Source organism: Lates calcarifer, linkage group LG9, assembly GCF_001640805.2.
Source record: "Lates calcarifer isolate ASB-BC8 linkage group LG9, TLL_Latcal_v3, whole genome shotgun sequence".
In the NCBI taxonomy this organism is placed as follows: Eukaryota; Metazoa; Chordata; class Actinopteri; family Centropomidae; genus Lates; species Lates calcarifer.
Window position 1 is genome coordinate 15,463,369 of NC_066841.1, and position 20,064 is coordinate 15,483,432.

A 20,064-nucleotide genomic window follows, 5' to 3' on the forward strand; every position below is an offset into this window, starting at 1 on the left:
GGAGGGAGATCTCCTGCTGGGTCAGAGCTGCATCAATGCGGTCTGTCATCACAGGTTAGAGCACGTCAATGCGGACCCTCCTCCTGCTCCTCCTCCGAGCCTCACCACTGTAGTCAGAGAGGCAGGCAGACTGTCAGGGCTCTGACACAGCTGCCCTACTCCCCGCTATACTGACTGCTCAGCCCCCCACGTTGTCTGTACCCCCCCCCCCTATTTTCTCCTCCACTCACTCCTCTCAAACACATGTCCACAACCCAATTTACCCAATGCACTCCTCAGTGAGCGCTGGTGCAACGGGTAGTAGCAAGAGAGCTGAAGGGGTAAAGCTGCACAGATAGAACGGGACTGATGAGATGGAGGATAAAATGGGAAATCAGAGAGGAAGAGCAAAAACAAAGGCCAGAGGACTGGAACGGCTACAGTAGATGGAATTTGGGAGCAAATGTAAAAAAAATACAGAGGGAGGAGAGTGCAAAACAGAAAATAAGAGAGAAGGAGTGATAGCTGTGTCCCCGGAGAGAAATAGAGGAATAGGCGTCGACTACAGTAAAGAGACAGATAAAGCCCCATTAACTGCTGCTTCCAGCTGCTTTCTCAGGCTCTGCCACCACATGACTCCCCCTTGATGTTTGTTTATCTTTCTTCTTATTTATTCCCCTAATTGCTGCGTCTCTGCTGTCTAAAACAGGCAGTCCCCGTATCATTAAATACACAGGACCGACATGACTTCACAGAGACAGACTGCGAGGGGAATGGACAGAGCGACACACACAGCCAGACAAGCCTGGACAGAGATACAGATAGACTGCCAATTATTTACTAAGATCCAATACATAGTGTGAACATGCAGATGTGTAAAAAACACACATATGATGTTACTGTACGAGATCTTACATGTACCAATCCTGTGTGTGAGAATTTTATCTCTATATTCTACTCAATGGTTTTCCCATACATGTTTTGGAGGAAACATAATTGCTGTCTGGATTATGTTTACTAGCAACATTTTTTCTGTCGACAAAATGCGACTTCATGTACCACTCAGAATCTGAAGAGGGGTGGATATATCAAACAGGACTTTGACACTGGAGAGCAGGCTTCATGTTCTGTATCCTGTGTCCTGAGGTTACAAAAACATATTGGATAAGCATAGACAAAGTAAACATATCCTGTATCATGTTACTTTTTTAAAAGTCATCAAAGACCACACTAGTTCCATAACCTTAACCAAGTGCTTTTTACATCGCCATAAAAACATTATCATGCCTGCACAAGTGGATACTGTCCTGAAAGAGGAAGGAAAAAGAAATGTTGTCACTGAACATTTTGCTGTAATGTTCAGTATGAACATTTTTAAAATTGGGAGTAAGTTCATTAAAAATGGTTCCTCATTCTGTTGATAAAAAATGAAATAATATCTAACAGTCTTTTCTTAAGTGACTTATCATGATCTATTATATTGTCCTTGATTTAATTCAATTTGAACATTCTGACAATGTAAATATGTTAATTATTTATCTTTCTTCCAAAACATATTTCTGGTGAAAACTGCTATATAAATGTACACAGAAGCAGTGGAAAAAGTAAAGACTTTCTTCATAGTAAAACACATCAATGTTTGGAACTGCCTCTGTGTATATATAGATAGGATTAGGATTCATCACTCAAAAGTACAGTTACACACAAGGGAACTGAAAGGTACCAATGCACGTATTTTAAGTGATATCAAAGACAAAAGCCAGTGCATCACGTATTTCATGTAATGCAGAAGAACACGCGTGGTTCATCCAGCATTTTATTCTTAGTGTTCTTAATTAAAACAATGAATCCTCTCAGCCCGTGGTTTGTTTGGCTGCACTGTAAAGTGTTGTGTTTACTTCCCACGGTGGTTGATACAAAGTCGTTTGAAGCGCAACTCTTGTACCTGTATTATGAAAACACACCTGCTGTTACCACACGTGTTGCCAGTTCAACCGGCTGAAATCTTGAGTGGTCAGGATTATTGTTTTTAAAGGAGTTTTCTTCTAAACAAACAAGCTATGTTTGCACTCAGTGTTTCTCACCTAAACACACAGTGTGTATCCCTGAGGTCTAACAAACTTGCTGAATGCATTCCCTCCACATAAAACATCAATGAAGTCAATTTTTCTTTTAGGTTTTAAACACACGTTGTTTGCATTCATTTTAACTGACAAGCAGTCTTCATCTTTACTGCCTTTGCTGCCAATCTTGGCTCATTATCACCACCAGCAGGAATGTATATCATGCATCGTGCATGTGCGCTCTCATGAATGTGCTCAACAGACTCATAAAAAAACAAACCCACAGCACTATAAAAAGTATAGAGTATGTTTAAGGTAGCGTTGCCAACAGACTGATAAACAGAAGTATTGACCTATAATTACACCAGCTAATTAAAACACCACCTTGTGTGTGTGTGGTTTCTAATATAGACTGGAATGCATTTGCATCCCTTATTTCCTCCTGTTCCTAGACACATTCTCTCCCTGCTTCCTCTTGCCCTTCTTTGTCTTTTCCTCAGCTCACCTTCTCTCATTTCATCTCCCTCCCTTTCTCTCTCCCTCTAAGTAAATAGACAGGGTTGTGATGGATCCAGCTGTCCCGTCTTAACTTCCTTCAGCTCAGTGCTGCTACTCCCACTTTGATGACTTTGCAGTGAAGGCAGACATCTTGCACATTAACATATGATTGTGCCCATGTATTATTTGTGTGTGGAGGGACTGAAGAGAGGGATCGGGAGAAATCCCGATGCAAGCTGTCATCCGAAAGAGAGAGAGAGAGCAAAAGAGACACAGCACTTGAAAAGCCGGGAGTGTCACATCATTCATGTGGAAGGAGTGCAAGGCTAGAAGTACCCTTGGTCGTCCTGGGCTGCGCTGTGTGGCAGGAGTCAGAAAAGCAGGTCAAGGGGATAAAAGTGTCCACAAAGTTTCAACCTGCAAGACTGTACAACTCAAAATTAATGATTAAATTAGCAAAGGAGGTCAGTGACATTTCACTGAGGTAAATACATGGACCCAGACGCATCTACTCACGTAGGCTTTAACATCAGGATATGTCTGCTGTTCAGATAATTGACAAGAAGAAGGCTGTTTCCTCTAGTACGCTGCAGCCATTAGGCCCGCAAGACACAAACTGCACGGCAGTATACCTAGGAAATCACTCTGTTCTTCAGTATTGATTTTAAACTACAACGTCTAGATCCTGCACTCAGCAGTGGTTCCACTTTTGAGATGAGACAGATGAGATTTATCACCAAAGATGCAGGAGATGAGAAGCAGTGATATGTTCAGCGCTGTCAGTCACTCAACGCAGGCATTAGTCACCAAGCCTCTGCTTCTCTGATCTGTTGTCTGTCATCGGCGCTCTCAGACAAATGCATCACAACCACACCAAGCAGAAACACATGCACACACACACCTGTCTCATGTCACACACATTCACTCTCTCTCATGAACGCACACACTTTTTTTTTTTCCCTCCATGAAAAAAAGAGATGTTCAATTTCCCTCTTTGCTAAGTGGACAGCTCGTGTCCTTCAGAGAGCGCGCAGGAAACAAGGCCTTGTCGGTGGATGGATTCTCCCTGGCACATCCTGTCAGCTCGTCCAGGTGATCAGAGAGAAACGTGGGTAATTTATAGGACTGAAAGCAACAGTGTGATACCAGACACAACACACCATGATCGACTGTCTCCATTTCTGTCCACTGAAGATTACTGGGTGTTTCTGAGTTTCAGTCATCATTATTCTGTATGTAATGTTGTGAAACTAGGGTTGAGGCTGATGGGCCGACAGCATAAACCCACCCCAAAAAAAGAGAGAGAAAAGAAGAAAAAAAAACTGATGAGAAAGCGCAGATTAGTGTGAGGAAGGAAGATTGAAGTAGTCATCTCTCCAGAATACAGGGGCCATTCTTTGAATATTTGATGCAGACGGATAGCTGTTCACTCCAGTGGAACAAACTGGATTTGAGTCCAGTCGCTCATCTGGAAAAGGCTGTAATTTAAAGTCGTAGCTGCAGAGTGTCCTTAAGATCCTCATTTCCTTCCTGGCAGAACTTCAACCTCTGGATCAGCCCACATGGGCCCTGCCCTCTCCGGAGGTCATAGCGTGCGCATAAGTATACACATGTAGGTTTCTGCATGCAAGCAGGCGCACACACACACACACACACACACACACACACACACACAGACCCAGACACTTGAATGTCACAGGCCGTAATTGTAAACAATAATTTGCTCCCACATGCTAGTCTTGGATAGAGGGTTGGTAAATAGATTACCAACAATCTTGGACCCACAATATTTTGCACTCAATGTTTGGATTGCACATTCACTTTTTTCAGTTTACACCCTGCGTATGTTTTCCTTCACTCCAGAATTATTTACAAAGAGGAAACACAAAAAGCAATATTTACATGTAATTTATTCTTTGTGTGAAAAGATTAAAATCGCACCAAAACTACATACTGTATATATTTGTTGTAATGATCATAAAAAATCTTAATACGAGATATTAATGAATTTACATTCAGTGAAGGCAGCGACTAATGATTAATTTTTATCAATTAATTGGCTGATTATTCTCAATTACTCTGTTAATTGTTTCCTCTACACACTGTTCCTGGAGCCCAAGGTGACCTTTGTTAAAACTGCTTGTTTTATTTGAGCAACCCAAAAATAGTTTCATTTTCTACAACATAAGTTAAAGAAAAGCAGAAAATCCTCACATTTGAAAGAATAATTGCTTGAAAAATTAATGAATGATAAATAGATGATCAAAATAGCTGCCGTGTCTGTCTATTGACAGAAAATGGTTTCACATCTACATTCAGTCAATTGAGACCTTAGTCTTTTGGAAGACTTTTCACATTTTGTAAAAACAGTTTGATTCATTTCTATTACGGCTGTAAAGAGAAATGCTGCTAATGGAATCAAATGCCACAGAATTGGATCGACTGGCAACTGTACAAACTGCACTCACTCACATCAAAGCAGGAATGGAAGCTGTAGCTTTGCCAGTGATTTCTGAGAGAAAACTGAATTCGAGACAAAAAAAAAAACACACTCTACACAGTAAACTCAACATGTTAACTGTGATATTTTCCTTTATCTAAATGTATTTTTCTCATTTCTGCTCTTTATTCTACATTTTACAGATGTATGCATGATGTATATACACCCATAACACTACATATACCATACAGTATAAAAGGTACACGTACACCCATGCAGATATCAAGAAAGTTGCTTCAAATATTAAGTTTCTCTTGCTTTTTACTTTTTTCTTTGTGTACAGTGTAATTTACAGTATCTCCAAAGTACACAATAAATTGCATACAATACACATTTTGCAATGTTAATCCTACAGTCTTGTTTTACATCTATTACCATAATGCAATTCACCAAAAAGAGATATGTGTTCTGTCTCAGCATCAGATCTCCAATAGTCTGCACCTTTTTTTTTCCAATGATGTGAAAATGTTCCTGTACCTAGCACCATTGATGCAGCACTTACAACCAGTGAGTGATTACAACTTTCACTTGCTTCTTTATATGGGACACACGCTCTCTCTCTTGCGCTCGCTCTCTCGCCCTCTCTCTTCCTCCCCTTTAACACACAGGCGTACATCTCACCTCACATGTGTTAATTGTCTATTCTCTTTTCTTTAAAGGTGTAAGTGTAACCTTCATGCCTCCCAGTGCCTGCTGCAGGATGGGTACCTCCAGTGCCAGTGTGAACACAACACCACAGGCCAGGACTGCCAGCGCTGCAAGAAGGGCTTCAAAGCCAGGTCCTGGAAGGCTGGTTCCTACCTGCCAACACCCAATGGGTCCCCCAACACCTGTACGTATTGGAACATGCATCTGTTCTTACTGTGTTCATCCAACTCATCAATCTGACTCACAGAGTTAGATAAAAACATTAGTGTTTCTGGCCACCTGACAAAGTCCAATATTCACTCTCCTTTTAGCTCTCATTTGGTCTCTAAACAGACAAACTCCTGAGGGAAATGTCTGGCTCTTTAGCTGCTAAATGCTCCACTATGTTCACTAGGTAATTGCTAAATTTGCCTGCCTGCTGTTTGATGCTGAACAGATAGTGTACAATGGGTTTTAGAGCTTTTTTACTGAAACAGATCAAAATTACACTGATGAGAGCAGTGACAGTGAGCCAAAACAGTAAAGCTGAGGTCTGTAAAACCAAAACAAAGAGCTAACAGATACTAAAATGCTCTGTAGTTGAGGGTAACAGCAGAGTTGTTGATAATTCTCTGGGTTTCCCAGTACAGGATCTTACTTACTCCATTGTTCATATAATATGCATTGATTAGTGTGCCTTTAGAGGAGTTCTTTGAAAGTTTTGCTTTCACTACATAACCAATGTTAGCATTATTTGTTGTACACCTACAAGTCAAGAAGTTGTAAATTCAGCATTGAATTTCATTACTTTTACTCGCCAAGAGCTGTCTCCAGCATTGGAAAGCAACACCAATGTTTTGCATCTAGTTCTGTTACTTATTTTACTGAAGTTAGCATGCTAACCAGCTAGGCCCAGGCCGGGCAACCAGTCTCATCACTTTCTGATAGCAACTCACAGTAGCTTCCAGGCTGTCTTGAAGTAGTCCTGCTCAGAGGGCATATTCTAACCTCTTGTATTTTGACTGCAACAATGGCTGAAGCTCTTGGCAAACGACCGTCACCACCACCTGCTGCATTTGGCTGCAGAGAAAACTTATAAACAGCCCCTTTAAGATACTTAATCTAACAAGCTTGCTGGTTACCCCATGAACTGCCTGTCCTCTTATCTGTAGCCAAACTAACTGTATGTTACCTTAGTGTCCTGTTAACTGTAATTGCTGGTACATGCTAATGTTATGCTAGCATGGTGTCTTGTTAGCTGATGTTCAATCACCAATATCTCCAGCACTGTAGTGTCCAGTGCCCTGTTGGTGTTTGGAAACTAGAGAGTAAAGATAGGTTAACTGGTCAGTTGAGGTATGAGGGAAATATATGGCTCTGACTGCAGACACATCTTCAGTTTAGTCTATTCTCTTTTGTTCTCGTATTCTACTCTTTTTTCTTTTTCTTCTTTTTTTTTTTTTTTTGCTACTGACTCCGTCCTAAGACATCAATGTAATTCATTTCAATTTTAATCAGAGGTGATGGATTATGACATTAGATCTTTGTATAGGTTTTCTCATCACTCTGAGGTCCTGGAAGGCAGGATCAAGGGACAGAGTTGAAAAGACAGGAGAAGTTGAGAGAAGTCGATGGAAAGACTGAGCATTCTGAGTTGTCGTCACCTCAGTGCAGAGAGCAGATCAGAGCTGTGCAACAACAGGGGGGAAGCATGGGGGGAAATCCTCTTGGAGAGTGAAGCCAGCTACAGTAGCTAGCTATGATAAAATAATAATCTAGGGCAGCCCCTCCCTAGTCTTCTCCTTTCAAACAATCATGGACACACTCGCACACAGAGAGAGAAAGACACACAGAGAAACACGGGCCGATTTGCACTCACATACACCTGTACCTGCACACTCACTGCAGAGAATGGCTCTATTGTCAGCCCTTTTTTTATCATGTTGTTTCCAACCCAGTTCTAATGGTACTGGCACACACCTTCAGAGCACATCGCCACCCTTTTAAACTCCTGAATCGCATTAGTGGAGTTTAAAAATTTAAATGTTTGCAACTTGCTCAGTTGAAATGCTACACAAAATGGCCATGGCTCACAAAACAGTTTGGTCTCTACAGATTGCATTCTGCATGCCAAGCTAAGTTAACTATAAATACATTCGGGAAAAAGACGAAAGGCAAAAAGTTTTGATTCAAGCGTGGCAAAGTGGTAGCACTCTCTTAAAACATATATATGTGATGTGGACCTCTGAATGTGGGGATTTGGTAAGGAGTAACAGGTTAAATTAGGAAGGCAGTGCAGACCCAGTAATTACTCCAGGACATTGAGAGGTGGTCCACAACAAGCCCTTATTTTACAGAACAGCTCTTAAGCTCTCTCTGCCACCTGAGTCTGATGAATGAGGCAGAGTCAAGTCTTTAGGCAAATTGAATGCATAAATAAACAAGTTCTCATCCCCTCTTCCTTTTCTTATTCTCTTTCAGGTACAATTGCTGGTTCCCCCTCCGGTTCTAGTAAGTAATAATGCAAAGCAAAGCAGAAGAGGTGGTATTCCACTATCTCTCTCTTCCTATCTTGTATCTCTCCCCTTTGTTGCACTGTTTACGTTTTAACCCCATACCTCGCCTTCTGTATGTCTCCTAAACCCGCCGCCCCCCCTCCTGTGATGTTCAGCTGGCTCTCTAGTCAGTCATTTTTCTTTGCGTCTCTTCTCTCAGTACTGCAGCTTGGGTCCTGTGTGCTTCATTATTAATAGGCCTCTCTGTCACCATGTCCTTTCATCACAGCACATCACACTAACCTGCACAGGAGGAATTCTTCCACAGTTGTGCTTTTCTTATTCAGACTAAAGACAGTGGTGTTGATGGATGGAAGTAAGGGCGGATGGGAGAGGGTTGGGTGAGAATGGGTGGTGGATGGAGCAGCAAAGGAAGCTGAGGGAGAGAGGGAGAGAAAGAGCAAGAGAAAGAGAGACAGAGAGAGAAGACACATAAAGAGAGAGAAATGGGAGAGAAGGATGTGGGCATATGTTAGTGTGTTGTAATGCAGTGTGATTCCGGGTGAGGAGCTCAGGGAGGCAGGAATAAAAGGGAATTTGATTAGGGATTCTCTCTGTGGAGAGGCTCTCAGCCTCCGAGCTGTTAGACAGAAACGATCGGCAAAGTGGCAACATCAACCCTGACAGCACTGGGCTTTTCTCCACATGGCCCAACAGTAAAAAGCTGATGCATGGATAGACTGAGCAATTGGACTGCACTGCAGAAGTCTGCTTTTAAAAGGTCTCCTCTCACAATTAGACGCAACTGTTTGGTTACTTGGAAAAATAATGGGCATGATTTATCACAGAATAGAATCACATTTGGTAATGGACTGATTATGGCTGAAGTGGTTCAGTTTCATGTTCCCACAGATTTAGTTTGTTTTTGTTTTTTTTGAGTTGCTGAACAGCCACAGCATTAACTTCATCTAAAACATTTACTGTTCCTGAAGTTGAAGCTGAGGATGAAAGTGAAGCTGAAGAACCAGAGAGCGCCAACACCATTTCAGAAGCTGAACGCTCCCCAACAATTACCCATGAGCCCATCGGAGATGCTCAGGAAGGTGCGGAAAAGTAGTGTAGCCCTATCTAGAGATAGAACGTAACACTGTACCACCCTGAGATCTTTTTCTCCACTACAGTAGTTATTTGACAGTAGGGCTGGGTGATAACATGATCCCAATCACAAAAAAAAGACCACAATATCTATGATAAACTGATTTAGGGTAAAGCTACAGTAGGTGTATGTACTGTGGCTGACACGAATAGAGCCAAATCAAGGAAAAAAAACAGGCACACTGTTGGAAATGTAAAAATGAGTGACCATGGGGAGAGTAGGATGTCTGCACGAGATAAGGAAACCATGGCAAAGAAAAAACACACATCATCAGTGATTTAGACATGGTTTGGCTTCTGAAGCTGGATGAACAGCAGAGCAATGTCTGCATGATATCTGCAACCTATGCCAACAAGGACAGGAAACACAACAAACCTTTTCCACCATTTGAAAAGGTAATGTTACCATCCCACCATCACAGTATACAAAAAGCCAAAGTCCCTAACTGTGAGCACAAGCAACCAGGCTCAATAACAAGCCTCTTATGTTAACATTAGTTCAAAAACCCAGCAGCACTCACTCCTGTCTGCCTTTTCACTCACTACTCCATATGATATATGATAGAATTCAGTAATAAACTGAATATATCCCTTGAACTTCAAATTAAAAAGGTACCCTGTGAAGAAAACACATTGCTTATACCCATGTGGTCTAACAAAAATGTTTAATACATTTCTTTCCTTATGAATCCTGTCCAACACACACACACACACACACACACACACACACACATATATATATATATAGAAAATGACTGATCAATATAAAGAAAGACTTGTGTGATAATAGTTCTTGTCCCTATCACCCAGCCCTATTTGACAGCTGTAGTTAATGTAGCTACTAGTCACATTAACATTTTAAATACTGCACACACTGAAGATATCTCTATTTTATAAATCCATTTTTGTCTATTATTGAGTCCTGAAAGTGAAAACATCTGCCAGTGTGGACTGGCATGAGGGAACATAATTTTAGCAGAAGTGAACTGTTTTCATGAATTTTGTAAAGTATGGTGTCCTTTTTTTCCCTTATCCTGTCTTCCTTCATGATTGTCACACTTATTTCTAGAAAATTCCCTTGAGGAATAGTTTGACATTTTTGGAAAATATGCTTGTTTGTTTTCTGGTGGAGAATTAGATGAGGCAATCTGTACCAGTCTCATATCTGTCCATTAAATATAAAGCTGTAGCCAGCAGCTGTTTAGCTTAGCTTAGCACAAACTAAGTGTGCTAAAATAAGCAGTTTTGTTATCCTTGGATAGAGAGTTAAGAGATAATTTACCATTTTTGTGCTAAGCTAAGCTAATCAGCCACTGACTGTGACTGCCTTATATGGTAACAATCTCCTCATTCAACTTCAAAAGTGCCAAAGTGAATTTCTATTAATTTAAAACTATTTAAATAGGAAATAGGTTGAAATAACCTAGATTTCTCTCAACTAATTAATAATTATAAGTTTATATGTGTGTTTGCAGTGCAAAACATTATATTATCACAAAGTAGTTAAATTAATTTCAACTTGACCAGTCAATGTCAAAATTCTAAGGCAATAATAATACAATTATTTGTCATACAATATTAAAACACTATGAAAAGATGCCATTATACCTGAGTGCTTTCACTTTTGATACTTATTATAGTATATAATATAGTATTATTTTGCTGATAATACCTAATTACTTCTGCCAATGTAAAATTTGGAATGCAAGGCTTTAACCTACACTGAAGAATTTATACTGGTATTTAACCTGAGTGAAGGATCTGAGCACGTCTACCGCTGGCCACAGCTGAACAGATGACACAGTAAAACTGTAGTATAGACTTACTAAACATGTGTGACAAATCAAGTGTGCAAGCCTGTGGATGTGCTTATGGATGCTGACAAGCAGTGTGTTTTTGTCTGTGAATACATCATACATAATTCATCCAGTGACTTATTGGAGGTCTTAGGATGTGCATTGGCTGTTTCCCTGGCGGTATATCTCTGACGTTAAAGCCAGATGTGGGATGTCCTGTCTTAAGAGTGTAGGCGTCAAACTATATGGACATTCAGACTTTATTTGTTCTGACTGACTGATTTTAAGCAACCCGGGATGGATGTGAACAGATTCTGTCAGCCGCTTAAATGTACAGTAAAGTGGTCCTCAAACCCCAGCTTGCCTTCATGCTAAATTTAAAGCTGCCATCTTGGTAAGCGGCAGACCTCTCATGTTCCACCAGAAAAGCACTTAGGACGTAGGAGGATTTCGGCACCACTGTGATGTCGTCAAACTTTTTTTTTTTTTTTTGTCTGAAGGAAATCCATTAAGAGCGTTTGCTGAACAGCACAGCACTTTTGTTGTTTGGCTGACATCAGTAGGGAACTCTAAGAATTCACTGATTAGCTGTGATTTAGGAGGGGCTGACAGAGGCTTTAACGTTGTATAAACAGAGTTACAATCCTTTGTCAGCTTTTTAAAGCCTGCTGCAAAGTACACAAACATCACAGAACATCACATGTAAACTTTTACAGTTATAATGAGATCAGTTAAATTCTATTTTACATCCATAAAAGAGCTGCAACTAACAATTGTATTCATTATCAATTCATCTACAGATTACTTTTTGGATTAAATGTTTAATCATTTGATTAAAAAAAAACAACAACCAGCAAATGGTGAAAAATGCCCATCAGGGTTTCCCAGGGCCATAGGTCAACATTTTCAAATATCTTGCTTTGTCCAACCAACTGTCCAAAACCCAAATATTAAATTATCCAGAGCTTGATTAGTTGCTCTAAAGGCAACAACTTTGACAAACAAATAATCATTTTGATTCTTTTTCAAACAGAAATGTGAATCTTTCTGTGTTTAATTTGATGTTTCTCTTTTTGTTTCTTAAGTAATAGAAATAACCATTAGTTGCAGCCCTAATCTCCTTTCAGAAAAGTAGGGGGAAATATCTGATTTCAGAAGCTAAAACCAGTGACTTTTTGCCATTTTTGTATTTTTAAAAAAGGAAGGATTATTAATTATTGGTGATTAATTTCCTTAACTAATGGATTTATTGAAAAATCACTGCAGCTTTAATCCCTAATTTCATATTTAAGGTGTTATTTGCTTGAAAGCTGTAGTTTATCTTGTTTGGGGAAAAAAAAATCATAAAATCACAATACAAACAATTAAGTCACTTGGTTTGCAATATATGGAATTGAAAAGTCAGTACAGTCTAACAACAGCTCAGTTACATTTCTGGGACACTCAAAAGGAAGATCATACCAGTGTAGAGCTGTATTTGTGCCTTTTTTATCCCAGGTTTAGAGAAGTGTATTTGGCTTGAACCTGACCCTGATGTGAGCAGCAAACCCTTGTTATCTGTGTAAGTGTGTGTGTATGTGTGCATTTGTGTGTATGTGTAGATTTATGGCGGGCATATGGTGCAGTTCAGTGAAACCCATAAATCATCTTCATCCCCTCCTTTTCCTCCCAGGGATCTGAGGTCTTAGGTTCCATTCTCACAGAGCGGCCGCCACTACTGTTTGTACATGCTCACACACACACACACACACACACACACACACACACACACACACACACACACACACACAGAGGCACACATTCTGATACGTACACAGGTTTTATTATATTGTGTGGCTGAGGGTCCTGTGACATTAATAACTAGATCGTATTAAAACATTAGTTATCTGGAATAATATAACCTGTGATCTCAGTTTCCCTCTCTGACTCTAAACTGCTTTCAAAGATGCTTTCAAAGCTTGTATGTTATTTCAAAATATTATATTATATAGCAGGAATACACATACAGAAAATGTTACCTCAGTCAGTGAACTTTGTAGAGGAGTGTTGAAGCAGCCTGGGATTTTATTTTTCTAATTTTCATCCAATAAAAGTTGGATATATAAATAATATTTTCAGCACTTTTCCACAAATATGAAAATGCAAATCCCAGCTTGGGCATTTATTGTGTTTATCGAGCAGATGTAACTCTATAAACATTACAGCATACTTGTAGGTTGGACAGCATATCATAGTAGTTGTACCCTTTGTCATGTCCCTGCCCCAGTTAAGTCAGTGAGCATGCTCAGATGAGGATTAGCGATCTATTGGCAAGAGAGTCTGATCCAAAGAGCCCGCTGCCCATTGGTCAGCTGGACAGATGGGTGTTTGGCGAGGGGGGGAGGGGAGGTCAGAGAAACCAAATCCTAAAACCCAGTCATATATCTACCTATCAAGCCACCATGACCCCACATGGCCCTATTTCATCTTTTCCATTCAAATCCCAGACCCCAGGGCTGCAAAGGAGCCTAAGTATAGTACTAGCAGACACACTCGGTTGCATAGTTGAAAACACAAGCAGACGGACAAATGTATGCAAACGCACACGCACTGGTGATGCACTACACTCGATCAACCACAATTCTATCTGTGCACCACCATCATCTCACTCCCATCTATTGTAATCCTTGCATTTTTATAAAGGTTGAACTTGGCCTCAGACTGAGAGAGATTAGATCATGTCTAGAAAATCATGTGACATATTAATAACATCCATGCTGTCACTCAGCACCGCCACCATTAGGTGTTCTGGCTAATGTTAACTGCTCTGAATCACAATGGCTTCATTACTGTGGAGCTAAATCAGTGTCTAGCACTGTGGTAATAAATGATGAGAATGCTGAGACTGACAGGTGGCATTAAACATTATTGTCATCATTTTTCAGGCTACATTAATACAAGCCACAAATTATCTCATTATATGCAAATGCATTTGTGTGGAAGACACCTAAAAATGTGTCCGAGCAGGAAGTACACATGGACTGACACTGTATGCTCGCTTAAGTGCATGTGTGCCAGAGAGTGTGTCATGGGACAGTTAGTGAGTCCATCTGTACAGACAGACAGGCACATGTTAGAGGATTATGTAATGAATCAGCTTAGATAGTTGATGCATTGCGTGAGAGAGTGATGGCGCTGTTGCGTGGCTGAGAATGACACTAAGACCTTGCCTCTCGCCTTTTTTTTTTTCTCCTTTACACACACAGAGTCCATTGCCTTCAGCGACTCTGTTTCTGAGGTTGAAAACTTACATTTCAACTCTCTAAACCCTCACCATTTTGGTCAGAGTGAAGGTAGGCACTTGCAAACTAGGTAGTGTGTCATCTGCTGCACATAATGTAATGTAGACATGACTGCAGTGAGACTATACTAGAATAGAAAGCTATAAGAATTAAAAATGATGAAAACTGCTGCTTTCATATGATGCTTTAATGGACCCCAAATCCCCAGATTGCCTTAGATTAAAGCCTGTCATATCCCACTTTCCTGTGCCTGGTCAACACTTTCTCTATCACTGTTTTCCAACTGTCTAGTTTAATAAAAGATATACACCTTACTGTGGGGGTGGACAACACACTGTCCTTTAGGAAACAGAATTATTTGAACTATATTTTTACACAGTCGATGTGGAGCGAGTTTGATGATACACTTTCTGTCAAAAAGTCTCTTTGTGTCTGCTGTGGTGTGACAATACACCATGGATGTACATAGTGTTACTGACATCATATGTTTTAGGTAACAATTGTGGATTAGTGACCAGAAGAAATCAGATCAAAATCAAGTATTTATTATCAGTCACTATCGAACCAATAAATGGAGAGATTCTGGAAAATGTCCCGTCTTTAAATGTTAAAATTATCAATACAACATACATGTATTTAATGGTGCAACACACTGTAGTGTGCAGCAAAAGAGAACAGCACTGTAGGCAAAAGGCTGACTGTCTAGCATTACAATTGTGTTATTTTCCCTCATTAATGAAAATGTGGCCACCAGCCAATTCTAAATTCGCATTAGTAAAAAATAGCGTGATGGTTAGCCGGGACATCAGAACATTTTAAACAGGGAAAAATTATACCAATAGTTTTATGTATTCATATTACATCGTAGTACATTGTACCACTGTACGGTGCTACATTTACATATCAGTAATTTATTATTTGATGTTGTGAAGGCACGAGATGAACATTTCCATTATTTGTCAGTGTTCATTTCATCTCTCAGATTTCGACATGACAAAATTGAGTGTGTGCAAACACATATGCACACATCCATACACAGCAATATAAGTGTAAGACAGAGTAATACACTTTGACAAACACTGTGATTTATTTTTACAACCATATCAACAATAGTCACACCTTTAACAATCACTGTGTTTTTCATAAGAAACCCTGCCACAATTTTCCAGCACTGAAAGGGTTGTAGAACAGCTTTTGAGTTTAGCCTATCTCAGCAGTGTGAAATCACACTTTCATTGTGTGTTCTCACTTCTGTGTGTCTGAATGTGCATACTTGTGTGTGTATATGCACACATTTGAAAAAAAAAAGGGAGCTAGGCTTTCTTTGGATAAACAATCTGAGGCAGCATCTCTTATGCTAATGTCTTAGACTGCTCATTCCTCATTGCATTTACATTCTCTGTCCTCTTGCAACTGATGCAACAGACACCAGAGCTCCACCAGCATAAACCAGAGTTATAGAAAGCTCAGCCCCACTAAGAGACAGTGTGTTACCCACCAGCCCTATGTCTGAGTATTCACTGGTACCCAAGGGAGAATCTGACACACTTCCTGTTACAACAGAGGTCCTCCCTCCTTCGGCATCCACTCCATCAGAGGAGCGCAGAGTTTCCTTGACACCAGAGGAGTTCACACCTTCAGAAACAATCCCTGAACACTCACATCTGTCTCACCCAGTCCCAAAGGAGTCCACACATCATGCTGTTGTTGATCATCATCATCATCACGACCATCATCCAATCGCAGCACAGTTCATCCACCATCCCCAGACTCATGTTCACCATCACACAAGCCCGGTTGAAACTGAGGAAAAACACTCAGAGCCGAGGCATAGTCAGAGAGGAGGTAAGACACACCCATAGCGCTAGATGACAGTAGATATACAGTAGAGTAGAGCCCCCCCAGAAAATAGAATAATCTAATTTAGAATCAGGAGATCATTTTCAATTCCAGCCAGCATGATGGTTTTTATGGTGTGGAACCCTTCTGAAATGGACAATTTTCAGGAGGTTAAAGTCACTAACATGCTCTTATATACAAGCTATAATCATTTTATGTTGCTTAGCATCATATTGCATGTCAGAGATGCCTTTTCAATTTAGATAGTGACAGTGAAATCTAGTTAATGTGGGTAAGTGAGTGAGAGGCGGTTTGAGGGCAGAGAGAGAAACAGGAGGGTGTATGACTACTGGCAAGTGGAGGGTTTGTGAAAGTCTGACTTTAGTTGACATTGCCTTTGCATCATTCAGAGACAATGAAGGGACTGTGTAAACCACAGGATGAGAGTGATGAAAAGATCATGAAGAGGTAACAGGAGAGACAGAATCAGGACTGAGCCCAAAACATTCCCCAAAAATGTAACCTCAGCTAACTGCAGCACATTACACAATACTATGTCGTTTGAGGGCAACGTTAATATATGAAATGTCAAGATATAAATAAATGATCACGTGTTGGTCGAGGTCATTCTCTGCTAGTTTTGGCATGGCATAAACCTGCCAATAAGGGAACAGATGAAGAGCTCCATCACTGTCATGGTTTACTAAGCCCCAGCAGACTCTCTCTCTCTCTCTCTCTCACACACACACACACACACCCTTCTTTCAGTCATTGTAAAGCAACAGGAACTCCCGAATGCTCAGGCTGCCAGTGTCAGACAGTTCGAGCTGAGCTGATTGAGATTAATGCCAAGAACGGTTCGAATCACACCTACCCCCAAGGCAGCATGGGTTACTGAGATTAAATGCATTTATGCTCACTGCTGTGCTACATCAGCCTTTGAAACAACCATGATTCAGAATCCTGCTTTCCCAATGGAGAGTTTTTTCAGCTGCCACGTGTACGCACGTGAGTGTGTGTGTGTGTGTGTGCATGCAACCGTGACAGATGTGTGAGGGAGTGGGTCCAGTGGGGCCAGAGTCGGACACGAGTAGAGATAGGCAGGGGTTACTTTGATGAGATGTAATGATGGCATGCTGCCAGTTGTGTGAAATGGTCCAGGGTGCTGCGAGAACAGCTGCTGGCGTCCTGTCTCACTGGAGCCCCAGGGAGGGGGAGGGATGAAGGGGAGCGAGTGGGTGGGACATAGCCTGAAGGGAGACGCTCCACAGGGGAGCGGGATGCTTGCAGGATGCCCCTCTCTGAAGAAGAACAACTGGAGACACACATCACCCATGCAAAAACACCTCAGGAGGGAACACAGACGGAAGCATGCAGCACTGTATTCTCTTGTGATCTGGTGATCATTAGTCCCTCAATGATGTGCATGGTGTGGTCGCTTTGTGTGATTGGTTATCTGTATTTTTAGTCTAATCATCTCTGTGAGGAGCACTGAGGTCTTTTGATTTATTGAATTGTGCCTCTGTTGCAGTAAATGGAAAGGTAAAAGCAGGAGCAGGCTTGATCCATAAACTGAACTAGTTTCACATCTCTTCTTCTTTCACTTGCACTCAATGTAGCTCTGAAAACTTGAAGCAAAGGATCCTGGGAATGGCATAAAGCCCTCTGGGAAAGTGGAACATACAAAGAAAAGGGGAAAGGATGGGGAAAAACTTGAGCAAGAAGACAATTAAAAATGCAGTAAAAGGGGGACGTGTGTGCAAAGTTGTTTGAAATGTTTTGTGTGAGTGAAGCACCAGAGAGAGCATTAAATCTAGACATAAGCAAGTACACCCATGAGGAGATGTTACTATATTATAATACTGTCTATAGCATCCTATGGATTGGGTAAATACAGTAAGAAAAATAAGAGTGCAGACAGATCCTCTTTCTCTATCAGGGAAGGGAACAAAGAAATAAGCACCAGTCAGAAAATTTCATGACATTCAGATAAAAGGAAGTGCATGTCATTCCTTTCACACCCAGAGTGAAAGTGTAGTGATGAAGGAGTTTCTCAAGCCTCTCTTACTCTCACAGCTTTTTCCCAAGCCCAGGGCTGAGGCCCCTGATGGGGCAATCCACTATCTGACAGAGAGAGAAAGGAAGAGAAAAGGAAAAGAGGGTCTCAGAGGAAGATGGGAAGAGAAAGAAAGGCAGACGAATATCAGTAATCTTTACCCGCTGCAGTATCAGCCTAATTATAAAGTTCCTATTGTTCAGGTTGCTGAGGAATGAGTGTGTAAAGTACCTCACCATAATATCTTCTCTTACTGTGTTAATGATGAACTACGGCGTGACAGTCTCCCACAAGTCTGAGGAACATGTACATGAGACTCATGGCCACAAAACCGAAATGTCATCTGAGCATGGACAGAAAAGGGAGGAAGAAAAAGAGAGAATAACTGAAAAGACAGGTATTTCTTTATATGTTCTTGTAGATTTACATACCATAGTTTACTTATGGTACAATAAATTGCAGTAGATAAACTTGACAGCTCACAGTGAAAATTGAGACCCTCAACAGTTAGAAACATATCTAAATTTATCCCTTCACTGACATGATTGTCTGTCAGTCAACTTGGTTCATATTTTTGTCAGAGACAATGACTAAAGCTGAAGAGCAAGAAATTAAAACAGACAGCACGATAAAGCAAATAAACGTAATAGCTTTTTATGTATATATTCTTGTTTAGGATGCTGAGAAAAGAGAATCGAAATTTATCCCATAAGATATTTTCTTGTTACATCAATGATGATTGTGGTGTTTCAGTCTCCCACAATTCTGAGGGACATGTACATGAGAATCATGGCCACAAAACTACACACTCATCTAAGCATGGGGAGGAAAGGAAGGAGGAGGAAAAAGACGGACAAGCTGAAAGGAAAGGTATCTCTTTAGTATGTAATGTAGTGCTGCTTGTAGCTTGTAGACGTGCAAATATGCAGTAGATAAAAATTTTAGAACAAAGTTGAACCTGGCAACTTGAAGCCAAAAAATGGGCTCCAGAAACCTGAAAACCATGATGTTTGACAATATCACAGCAAAACACGGCCCACGAAAAAATTGTAAACAGCAAAAATGAATTGAAATGTATTTGCTTGTTATTTCAATCACAATTGTGGTGTTTCAGTTTCCCATCAGCCTGAGGGACATGAACATAACACTCATGGCCACAAAACCACAGCTTCATCTGAGTACGGGGAGGAATGGGAGAAGGAGGAGACAGAAAGAAAAGCTGAAAAGACAGGTATCTCTTTTAGAAGTAGTGGATTTTGATTTTTAAATTCACACCAGTAGTATTTTGTATTACAGACTAAAGCTGATGGGAAAAAAGATGAAATGAAAAAAATGGATAGACATATAATTTATTATTTTTTTAGTTTGCAGAGAAAGAAGTAAAAAAACAATTACCTCATTAAATGTTTTTGTGTGTTATGTTCATGACAATTGTGGTGTTTCAGTCTCCCACAAGTCTGAAGGACATGCACATGAGACTCATGGCCACAAAACCACAGTATCCCACAAGCCTGAGGGACACGTACATGAGACTCATGGCCACAAAACCACAGTATCCCACAAGCCTGTGGGACATGCACATGAGACTCATGGCCACAAAACCACAGTTGCCCATGAACCTGAGGGACATACACATGAGACTAATGGCCACAAAACTGTGGTCCCCCTTGAGCCTGTGGGACATACACATGAAACTAATGGCCACAAAACCACAGTCTCCAATAAGCCTGAGGGACATGCACATGAGACTCATGGCCACAAAACCGCAGTATCCC

General features: G+C 40.7%; 1 protein-coding gene across 1 annotated transcript in view; it reads left to right on the forward strand.

The window, feature by feature from the left end:
• ntng2b (netrin g2b) overlaps positions 1-20,064 on the forward strand; it is a 62,430-nt gene that overhangs the window by 30,504 nt on the left and 11,862 nt on the right. The window contains 2 exon segments of the mRNA XM_018662498.2: positions 5,700-5,872; positions 8,149-8,178. Of these exon segments, the coding sequence (XP_018518014.1) occupies positions 5,700-5,872; positions 8,149-8,178 (203 nt within the window).